The sequence below is a fragment of the Anolis sagrei genome, chromosome 13 (genome assembly GCF_037176765.1).
Source record: "Anolis sagrei isolate rAnoSag1 chromosome 13, rAnoSag1.mat, whole genome shotgun sequence".
NCBI classification, from domain to species: domain Eukaryota; kingdom Metazoa; phylum Chordata; class Lepidosauria; order Squamata; family Dactyloidae; genus Anolis; species Anolis sagrei.
In genome coordinates, this window is record NC_090033.1 from 977,140 (window position 1) to 989,323 (window position 12,184).

The 12,184-nt window shown below is 43.3% G+C and overlaps 1 protein-coding gene across 2 annotated transcripts in view; it reads right to left on the minus strand.

The window, feature by feature from the left end:
* Positions 1–245: 245 nt before the first annotated feature.
* Positions 246–12,184, minus strand: part of SKI (SKI proto-oncogene) — a 202,253-nt gene continuing 190,314 nt past the window's right edge. For both annotated transcript variants that reach the window (XM_067472948.1, XM_067472947.1), the window contains exon 8: positions 246–8,558. In XM_067472948.1, the coding sequence (XP_067329049.1) occupies positions 8,370–8,558 (189 nt within the window). In that variant the 3' untranslated portion in view covers positions 246–8,369. The remainder of the gene's footprint in view (positions 8,559–12,184) is intronic.

The window sequence follows — 12,184 nt, forward strand, 5'->3', positions numbered from 1 at the left end:
AAGAAGAAGAGAGATGACAATTACACAACCTGAGAACAACAAAGTTTTCTGTGTCTTAGGCCTGTTCCTGGGTTTATTTGAGGCACTGATTCAGAAAATTGCATTGGATAGACCACATCTGCTCTAGTTTCTTAGATATGGTCATTATGGTTTTCTATGGGCGAGCAGATAACGTGGTCTATGTCACATGTTAGGACAGTGGTTCCCAACCTTTTTTTTTTTTTTTTTACCAGGGACCACCCAAAAGGGTTACAAATCAGTTTCTGGTCAACTTTAGATTCGGTTTGGTTCTTTGGGGTGCTCATTCAGAAAATTAGATTGGATAGACCACAACAGCTCTAGTTTCTGATACAGAACATATGGCATCTAGTAGTCACCATCCATTGGAGCATGTAAGGAATCAATGAGTGTGTCAACTGTAAAATAAAATGCATGAAGCTGATTGGTTGGGCAATGTCCAGGGAGATGGCTGAGCCTGGGACTTTTGGATACTGTTACATTTTTGTTCAGGCTTGTGCAGAGAGAGACAGACGAGAGAAGCAGAGAGAGACAGAATTTGGAGTGTGCTCTTGCTTCTTGAGCTGCTGAAGGAGTTTATCCAGATGGACAAAAGGAAGACCATTTTAGATCTCTCTTAAAATTACATTATGTGATCACATTGTACAGCTGTTGTTCAGAGCTACGAAGAGTAAACTAGTTGTTCTTTAATGTTCACCTGCATGGCATATTTTCTTTCACTGTCAAGGCGGTGTGTGGACTGATCAAACGTGAACTACACGTGGTTTATTTTACATTATGCCATATCATCTCCTCGCCCACAGAAAACCGTATTTAATAGTCTAGAGCTGGGTAGTCAGCCTCTTCCCCTCTCGGCACTATAAGGGGGTTTCATTCTCAATGCTGCATGGTTTCGAGGCTACGATGTAGTAATGGTGAGGTCGCAGACCACATATTTGTTCCTGAGAACCATTAGTGGTCCACAGGTTGGGAGCCATTGTGATGGGGTGAAACTGGTGCCATTTTTAAATCAGCAGGTCAAATATACCCAGGAACAGGACTAACTTTTGAGGCACCAAAATGGGTCTTCTCTGCTTTTCCAAGATGTTCGGGTTTTCAACAATTTGCATTTCTTGTGCCAATAGTTGTATCTAAAATGTCTAAATGCTTATATTATATCCAAAGCCAGAGTTTTCCAAACTGTCTTTTGCGTGTCGTGCAATCATCATGAGAAATACCAAATATGGTAGAAATGTATATTCTCGTACAAATCATATATTTATACAAATATGAATGACACGAGACACACTGCGTCCCCATAAATGTAGTTGTTAATACGTATTTCTCATAACCTCAAATTTACTGAATTACCGTGTCGCGAAATGACTCGGGTTAAACTTTTGAAACACGAGTCATTTCGCGACACGGTAATTCAGTACATTTGAGGTTATGAGAAATACATATTCACAACGAAATTGATGGAGACGCAGTGTGTCGCCGTCACGAAATGTTGGAAACCTCTGGCCTCGAGGAAGGGAAGTCTCATAGCTGTGACCCATTTCCTGATCATTACTTTGGCGGTGTTGAGATCGTAAGTGTAACTTCTGGCATTGCCACTGACTAGGATTACACGGGGTTGCTGTGAGTTTTCCAGACTGTAAGCCCATGTTAGGACAGTAAATAAAGAACGACACTCTGAAAATGGGGGAATACCAGGCATGAGCCAGCGAACACCTCCCAACAAAGGATTCCCCCAAGCGGGAATCAGCCAGGTCTTTAAGCTGCAAGGTGATTAATTGCAACATTCACACTTGCCTCAAGCAGACAAGAGTGGACCTTCCAGAGATATATAAACCAAACTTGCTTAGTTTCCAACAGTCTGCAAAACCTCTGAGATAGATGTGGGTGAAATGTCAGGAGAGAATGCTTCTGGAACACAGCCACACAGCCCAGAAAACTCACAGCAACCCCATGAAAGCCTTCGACAACACATCTGATAATGCACAAGATTACTTCCAACCCGTGCCAAATTTCAAAGTAGGAGAAATCAAAATTACGACTTTGCCATAACAGTGACTTCTTGTTGGCAGATTCGACTCTCTAGAAAGGGCTCCGGACAGAACACTAAAACATTTAACACGACCGTGTGCATCTTTTAAGAAATAACTGCAAACTTAAGCATTAAAAAAAAATCTTGGAAACTCATATGGCCAAGAAGGAACAAACAAACAAACAAATCTTAATGCACCTTTACATATGACAGTAATAATGCCCATTAATTAATTAATATATGTATGGCAAAGATTTCAATTCCATGCATATGGTTTTTCTTTTAATAAATGCAGAAAAATAAAAACATACACGAAGCAATTTTTTTTTAAAAAACCCCTCACGTTAAAAAAATAACGGCATAAACACAATATTCGTTTTGCATTGCACTTTAGGGAGGGAGAGAGCTGAACCCAACTCACTGCAAATCAACAAGGGCAAGACCGCAAACTTGAGAAAACTTTGTATCATGCAAGTTTCGTTTATTCTATCTTTATTCCGCCCTTCCCGTTTTCCGTTTTCGCCGAAGTAACCTGATTTTGCCTTTCCTGTATGTACCTCCCACCCCATACATGAAAGTGTACTTCCTCCTTGTCGGTGTTCATGCTTTACAATGGCTATCAGACTGGAAAAAAGTGTAATACAATTTAAATTTTCGATACAGTAGAGTCTCGCTTATCCGACATAAATGGGCCGCTGGAACGCCAGATAAGCAAAAATCTCGGATAATATGGAGAGATTAAGAAAAGCCCTGATGCTGGGGAAAATGGAAGGAAAAAGGAAGAGGGGCCAACCAAGATGGATGGATGGTATCCTTGAAGTGGCTGGATTGACCTTGATGGAGCCGGGGGTGCTGACAACCGACAGGGAGCTCTGGCATGGACTGGTCCATGAAGTCACGAAGAGTTGGAAAGACTGAATGAATGAACAACAAGAAAAGCTCCCTCGCTCGCTCTCTTTCTTTCCCATCCTCTTTGCCTTCTTTCTCTCCTTTCCCTTCCTCTTCCACAAAGCAAACATTTCCGATGCTGGCAAGAGAGAGAGAGAGAGAGAGAGAGAGAGAGAGAGAGAGAGAGAGAAGAAAGAAAGAAAGAGAGAGAGAGAGAGAGAGAGAGATGGGCCGGGGCTGCAGGGAGGTGGGTGAGGTGAGGATGGGTGCCGAGGTCAAAAGTGCCAGAGAGTGAGGCCTTTCTTTCTTTCCCTCCTTCTTCCATAAAGCAAGCATTTCCACTGCTGGGGAGAGAGGGAGGGGGGGGGGGAGCCAGGGCTGGAGAGAGGGGGCCGAGGCAAAGACGGGTACCAAAGTCAAGAGCACCAAAGAGCAAGGCCGGCGGAACAGCCAGGGCAGCTTTGACGGGGTTCCTGGGACCTCGCATTCAGCTCAGGCAACGTTTCGTCGAAGTGGAAGCCACTTCGACGAAGCGTTGCCTGAGCTGAATGCAAGGCCCCAGGAAAGAGAGTCAGCAAGGAGGAAAGCGGAGTCCAGAGCAGGAGCCAGAGAAGGAAGAGAGGAAGGGAGGGCTCATTCCAATTCTCTGAGAAAGAGCCTTGTTTTATTCTTCCAAGCCAGAAGCAGCCAAGGCTCGTTGGATAATACGGAATGTCGGATAAGCGAAGGTTGGATACGCGAGACTCTACTTTATTTTTAGTGGCTAAAGAATCCATTCAAAAGGACACTTTTTTCTTCTATTTTTAAAAGATACGGAGGAGTCAGGAGGAGAGAAAGAAAATACGACAGTTTCCTTACTCTCCCAAGTAAAGTTTAGGCTACCTAATTCTGCTTTGGTTGGGGTACCAAGGCTAGCCAATGCAGCCGGATGGTGTCCCTGATTCCTTTTCTAGAAATTGGAATGGCTGCAATTGCAACTTCCAATTGTTCATTCTCGCCAACAGAACCCACAGTCAATCACATCTCCTCATGTCTTAATGCAGAGCTTTCCAAACTCGGTGTCGTGACACATTTGTGTGTTGGTGTGTTGCATGAGTGAGTATCTGTGAAATAAACAATACATTTATTATTTTAAAAAATATATAAATGAAATGTGTAATGTCCTCACACATTTCATTGTTACCATGTATGTATGTCTCCATATCTCTAACCAGGGGTTGGTATAATCTCAAGTTTGCTAGTAAAACTGAATGATTGTGTCGCGAAATGATACACGTCTGAAAAGGTGTATCATTAACATGTTTGGAAAGTTCAGTGACAATTAAAAATAGGGGAAATTTTGGGCATAACCCTTGCTTTTACCAGTTTATGGATGTGTCTGGGGTTGGTTGAAGCTCCTGCTCGCTAATAAAACGGAATGACCGTGTCGCGAAACAACGCATGTCTAAAACATGAAATGTTTGGAAAGCTCTGCGTTAATAGCTCTGGTAGTTCACTTGGTAACACTACATATATCCTCAGGCCGCTATCTAGTCAACTCTGTCTCCTTGCACGTTCAAACGAGCTAACAAAAGCCCCGATACAACTGATAACAGACGACGGAGTAAAAACACCTCTCTAAAGGGATTGAGGAAAAAGGGGAAGATGCTAAGTCCAGTTCCTTATTTAAAAAAACCCAACAGAATCCCATAGGATCTTTGTGCATAGCGCTTGAGTTATGGTGCTATCTACTGACTTCCTGTACAACTCACCCTCCAATTCCCATTTACCAGGAAGAAGTAACTGCAGAGCAATGGGAATCTGTTTCCCCATTGCTTGGGAATCTGCTGCCTGCCACTGAGTGATCCCCATTGCCTTAGGCAGGGACAGGGTCCCTTGCACCACCGATTACTGGCACAAAAGCTATGGGAATGGCTGCTAGTGGCTTCCCAATCCACAGGGGAATGAGCCCCATTCATCAATGTTTCTGGGTAAATGGGGATTGGGGGGTTTCCATAGTCTCTGTGTATGGGGGTTATCCAGAAAGTAAGGTTACAAGGCATGTAGCTCTTATAGAGAAAGTTTGGTATCACTGTTGTGTAGCGGGAAGCCAGCGGAAGCGAATGAGCAGTGCCAGTCCTCAGCAGCTCATCAGTTAGAGAACGAGCAGTGCCAGTCCTCAGTAGCTCGTCGGTTAGAGAACGAACAGTGCCAGTCATTGGTAGCTCATTGGTTAGAGAACAAGCAGTGCCAATAGCTCATTGGTTAGAGAACGAGCAGTGTCAGTCGTCAGTAGCTCATTGGTTAGAGAACAAGCAGTGCCAGTAGCTCATTGGTTAGAGAACGAGCAGTGCCAGTCGTCAGTAGCTCGTCAGTTAGAGAACGAGCAGTGACAGTCGTCAGTAGCTCGTCGGTTAGAGAACGAGCAGTGACAGTCATCAGTAGCTCGTCGGTTAGAGAACGAGCAGTGACAGTCGTTAGTAGCTCGTCGGTTAGAGAACGAGCAGTGCCAGTCGTCAGTAGCTCGTCGGTTAGAGAACGAGCAGTGCCAGTCGTTGGTAGCTCATCAGTTAGAGATGAGCATCCTCATTCCATTTCCCTCCAAGTGTGAAGTTTGTGCTGTAATACACAACCTAAATGCTAAGGGCATGAACGCGGCTGCTAGTCATTGTGAAATCCTTTCAGTTTATGGAGAGGACGTAATGTCAAGACAGCACGTGACAAAAAGGGTACAGAATATATTGTGAGACCATGACGAAATTTTGCAGAGCCATCCAAAACAAACATCGTGGGATGCTGACGGCAGGAGTCCACCTCCTTGATGACAATGTGTGTCTGCACACCGCTCATGCAACACAAGAGTTGTTGACTTCGTTTGGTTGGGATGTTTTAAGCCACCCCTCTCACAGCCCTAATTTTGTACCCAGTGACTATCATCTGTTTACTAAATTGAAGAAACACCTGGGTGGAAAATACTTTTCTGACGACAAAGAGGTGAAAATCTAAGTGATAAACTGGCTGAAAAAGGTGATGACAAGGGCGTCAAAAACTCATCCCACGGATGACAAAATGTATTGAACTGAATGGCGATTATGTGAAAAAATAATGTAATACCTATGCTACAATCCATGTAAGTTCTATTAAAATACGAGGGGTAGCTTTAAGTAAGGTCCGTTTTGTTGTAGACACTAGAAGTTCGCGTGCATACCGCAACGAGCGTGTGCATCGTGTACCGGCATGCCTCGGGAACAACTGTGCTCTGTAGCTCACCTGTACGGTTCTGTTCTGTGCTTTAAAAATGTTTAAGACTATCAACTCACGCACCGCATGTGAGGTTCACTTAGTGATACGGTTTTTGTCAACAAGGAACCTGCCTGCTGCAGAAATTCATCTGCATGGCCATGACAACGTCCGTGATGAGGACCGCTACGGTTGCCCTTCTTTGATTACAGATGATTTGATTTGATTTCACACTCAAATCTTTGGTTTTTGTGGTCCTCTGTTTCGGGACCCGACGGGAGCACAGTTTCCTAAACTTTAGGTGTTCAGAAACAATGTTGTAAAGCACTGATCTCGACACGTCAGGAAATTCGTTTGAGAGACCTGTTATTGTGAAGTGCCTGTTCTCACGAATCCTCGTTTCAACTGAAGCCACCAAATCGTCTGTAATCAAAGAAGGGCGACCGGAACGGTCCTCATCATGGATGTTGTCACGGCCATCTTTGAATTGTCTTACCCACTTATGCACTTTGCTTTCACTCATAACAGTATCACCGTACACTTCACAAATCTGTCGATGAATTTCTGCACGCGGTCGTTGTGGTATGCGCGCGAACTACTAGTGTCTACAACAAAACGGACCTTACTTAAAAAATACCCCTCGTATATTCATTCTTTGAATATTTTTTTTTAAAAAATCTCGTAACCTTACTTTCCGGATGACCCTCATAGCGCCTTAATTAGGTTGACGTAGTGACTATGAATACACAACACTTACGAGCGCATAACTCTCTGTGATGCATTCGTAACTGCGACATAGGATTCCCGCCACGGCGTTGGGTCCAATCATGAGGAAGTGAAACTTCCACCTGGGTGAAGATTTTGCCCTGAGTTTTGTTACTTTTACTGCATATTTATACAATCCGTTGTTGGAGACACATCGGGACAAGCTGCGGCATAAATCCCAACATTAAAGTATTTGCCACATTGGGAAAAAAGAGAGACACACATACATACCCCACAATGACCAAATGAGAATAAGAAACGTAGGCTTATTCACAGCAGCAGCAGCAGCAGTCTTTTTCGTAATACGACAGTGAGCGCTCTTGTGAAGGATACAGACATCCCCACGCATGATGACGGGGAAGTCAATAAAATACTGAAATTTCTGAGGTGATGATAGAATGCAAACAAGGTCTCTGAGGAAATGGGAAGAGGGTTTTCCAAAGGTTGCCAGGCCGTCCTCACTTTCCGGCGGATCTTTCTCTCATGGTCCAGCCACGTTTTTGATTTCGTCTGTTTATATTGTCCTATTGGGTTCCTAGACCTGAAGTGCTCCAAAGTTGACCGAGTCCTTCAAACTCGTCCCCCCTCTCTGCTGATCTTCCTATTCCTCTCTCAAAGTTACGTCGTGGTTACTAAACACTGAATTTGATAAGGCTTGGTTCCACCACCCCGATATCCCATCAAAACACACAGCCGCCCCTTTTGAACCCACCGATATCCCATCTTTTCTCATTTCTAACCATGGGTAAAACACAAAAAGATTATTATTTTTTTCCAAACTAGAGTTCTTAAAAAATTATCTGAAGATTCGTACAAATCGTCTGGTTCAAAATGGTCATGGCTTACTATTCGGCTTTTTTTTTTTATGACAAGTACGAATCCAACATCTCTAACAATGTTGTCTTTACAAATTCGGTATTTCCCCCTCCCCATATATTTATATCTATATATATATATTTATATATATATACACATACACACACTTTAAAAAAAATCTGGTCAATGGCTATAATACCACTTTTGAATTGACTCAGTTGTGTGTGTCTTTCAACAGCTTTGTAACAAAAATGGTATTTTGTTTTTGCATTTGTCGTAATTCCAAAAGTTTTCTCAGATAGCGAGCCCCCGTTCGTTGTCTTTGATTTTGTGTAGCTGCTAGATGGAATTTCCCAGTCGAAGTTTTGCTTTTTCTTTTTTGCTCCAGACTCAAAAAAGTACTTTAGGTTTAGAAACACTCTTCATGTTCTAGGCACAGGAAGATGTTGTGCTATACGGACTGAAAAAAGAGGTGGCATTCAGTGCTTCTGTTATCAAGAGTAACATTTGCTCTCCAAATTAATAACCGCGTCCATGTTTATCGGCATTACCCTGGCGCCTCTCCCACACACTCTCCCTTACTGCGCATATTTTGTCAATCAGTGGCCTCCAGATTAGGCCGAAATCATGATCCTTAGTTTTCCATGTCTTTTGTCGCCTGTTTGTCGCTGGGCAGATCGCTCTGTTTAGGCCACAGTTGCTCCTGAAGTTCCTTCACAACCTTTTCCAAGTGTTCCCGGGCTTCCCTCTCGCGCAACAAATCAGCCCGCAGCTGCTCCCGATCTGCCTCTGCATGCTGTAGTTTGACTTGCAAGTCTTCAATCTAGAAAAGATGATGAATAAGAGTCACAATAACATCAGGAACCCTAATCAGGGCAACAGAAAACCCTTGAGGATCTTCAGTCTAGAAAAGATGTCCAACAAGAGTCACAAGAACATCAGGAACCTTAATCGGGGCAATAGGAAAACCTTGTTGATCTTCAATCTAGAAGGAATGCCCAACATGAGTCACAATAACATCAGGAACCTTATTCGTGGCAATAGGAAAGCCTTGTAGATCTTCAATCTAGAAAGGATGCCCAACAAGAGTCACAATAAGATTAGAAATCCTAATCGGGGTAATAGGAAAGCCTGGTAGATCTTCAATCTAGAAAGGATGCCCAACAAGAGTCACAATAACATCAGGAACCTTATTCGTGGCAATAGGAAAGCCTTTTTGGTCTTCAATCTAGAAAAGATGACCAACAAGAGTCACAATAAGATTAGAAATCCTAATCGGGTAATAGGAAAGCCTTGTAGATCTTCAATCTAGAACGGATGCCCAACAAGAGTCACAATAAGATTAGAAATCCTAATCATGGCAATAGGAAAGCCTTGTAGGTCTTTAGTCTAGAAAAGATAACCAACAAGAGTCACAGACCAGTGGTTCTCAACCTGTGGGTTCCCAGATGTTTTGGCCTTCAAATTCCAGAAATCCTAACAGCTGGTAAACTGGCTGGGATTTCTGGGAGTTGTAGGCCAAAACACCCAGGTACCCACAGGTTGAGAACCACGGCTCTTGACCTTATTTCAGACTCATCCTTTATTGGTGCTATGTCTTAAGGCAGTGGTTCTCAACCTTCCTAATTGAACCATATTTGACACACAGTTCTCCCACAACCAACAAAAACTACTGGAAGCGTTTGGTGGGCATTGACCTTGAGTTTTGGAGTTGTAGTTCACCTACATCTAGAGAACACTGTGGACTCAAACAATGATGTATCTGGACCAAACTTGGCACGAATACTCAACATGTCCAAATGTGAACACTGGTAGAGTTTGGGGAAAATAGACATTGATATTTGGGAGTTGTAGCTGCTGGGATTTATAGTTCACCTACAATCAAAGAGCATTCTGAGCTCCATAGATAGAATTGAACCAAATTTGGCACACAGAACTCCCATGACCAATAGAAAATACTGGAAGGGTTTGGTGAGTACTGATCTTGAATTTTGGAGTTGTAGTTCACCTACATCTAGACAGCACTGTGGACTCAAACAATGATGGATCTGGACCAAACTTGGCATGAATATTCAAAATGCTGAAATGTGAACACTGGTGGAGTTTGGGGGAAATAGACCTTGATATCTGGGAATTGTAGCTGCAATTTATAAATCAAAGAGCCCCTTGAATCCCATCAACGATGTCAGTCCCATGTTGCGCAAGAGCTTTTCTCCCTGCCTTGAAGGGACTCGCTAGCGCAAGCCCCCCTCCAGCCTCACACGCTCTCCCTTGCCTGCACATGTGCCATGCACCGGGCACGCCTGCTCTTCCCTCCTCACTTGGAGATTCAGAAAAAAGCCTTCTCCTTGGCTGAGAGGCCGGCCAACCAGAGCAGGAGGAGGGCTTTTGGTGGGAGGATTCACCGTCTGTTTCCAAAAAGGAAGAAAAGGACAGGCGGAGAGACCTTCAGCCTTCTCTGCCAAAGGGGTTCCTAAGACCACCAGAAATATAGATAACAAATAATGATAAAACTCATCCAGAGGTTTATCATTTTATGTTGTACCTTTTGGCCCACCCACGGTGTTTGATTTTTCACTTAGTTATTTTGCACTGTTTTATTTTACTTGTATGTTTTACTTTTTTATTTTATTGTGATGTTATTTTTTGCCGTTCTGTATTTATTTTGCTATAATATATTACTAGGCTTGGCCTCTGGGGAGAGGGTGGCAGGGAATAAATAAAGATTATTATTATTACAAGATCACTCTGCTGGCTGTTGAATTGGATCACACGTTGGACACTTCCCAAGTGTCTAGGACTGTGTGATGTATTTATTATTATTATTATTATTATTATTATTATTATTAGAAACACCACAAGATGAGTCCACAGCAGACACTCTGCTGGCTGTTGAATTGGATCACACGTTGGACACTTCCCAAGTGTCAGCCTATCAGCCCACCAGGACCCTAAGATCTTCTGGGGAGACCCTGCTCTCTATCCCGCCGGCTTCACAACTGCGGCTGGCGGGAACGAGAGACAGGGCCTTTTCTGTGGTGGCCCCTCGGCTTTGGAACACCCTCCCCATAGAGGTACGATCAGCCTCCTCACTGATGGTGTTTCGGAATAGATTGAAGACATGGATGTTTAAACAAGCATTCGGTTAATCCGTTGCAACGAATTTTGATGACTAAAGGATTGGTAATCATGGACGACGAATTTTGGATTGCGATTCCAGTTACGAGATGCATGGGATTATTATTGGTGGCCCAATAATTTGTATTGTATATGTGTTTTATGCTTTTAAACTGAATACTGTTTTTTAAGTGTTGTAAACCGCAATGAGTCGCCGACTTAGGCTGAGATATTAGCGGTATACAAGCACATAAATAAATAAATAAATAAATAAAAAATAAATAGGACTGTGTGATGTATTTATTATTATTATTATTATTATTATTATTATTACTTGAAACACAACAAGATGACTCAGTAGCAGACACTCTGCTGGTTGTTGTATTGGATCACACGTTGGACACTTCCCAAGTGATTACTGTTGTTATTATTATTATTATTATTATTATTATTATTATTATTATTATTAGAAACACAACCATGTAAGTCCACAGCAGACACTCTGCTGGCTGTTGTATTGGATCACACGTCGGACACTTCCCAAGTGTCTAGGACTGTGTGATGTATCGGTAAATATTATCATTATTATTATTATTATTATTATTATTATTATTATTGGTTTTGTGATGGTTTTGATGACCCCTCTCAAACCTCCATGCGACCCCACCAGTGGTCGCGACCCCCAGGTTGAGAACCACTGTCTTACGGCAAGCAGATGAGCTCTGGGGTTTTACTAAATTAGAACGCAAGGCGATGCATGCGCTCTCACTTTCAAACACACATTTTCTGTGTTATCACAGCAGCTGGAACCTAAAGCAGAAGGTCTTCTCGCACCATCCAGGGAAACAACGGTTCTGCATCTCACAGGCCCAGCCCTTCTCGACACACTGACAAAAGGATATAGAAAGAATTCCAGATGTGAAATCCCTGCGGCAAACCAAGGAGGCTGCGACGGTGAGCCTGCAAACCCCGCTGGTCGGAAGTCAAAGAATGTCAAGATTGAGGCGCGTTCCCAGCCCCAACCGCAAACCCTTCGGCAAGGCCCACGAAGAAACTCCCGATCGGATTCTGTTTAGTCTGGGAATGTCTTATCGGCCAGATGCTCGTGATGCCGAGGGGAGGAAATCCGCATCATTTCCTGCTTCGGCTCTCCTCCACTTGGCAAGCTTCCCAAAAGGGGACTGCTGGGCCGCTCCCCTTCCCGTCAAGGAGACGCAGAAGACATGGTTTCAAGGGATTGTTTGGATCTTTTATCCGACACGGTTTCAAGGGATTGTTTGGATCTTTGAAGAGGGAACTGCCCCCTCCTGCACATCCATGCGTTTTTGTAAA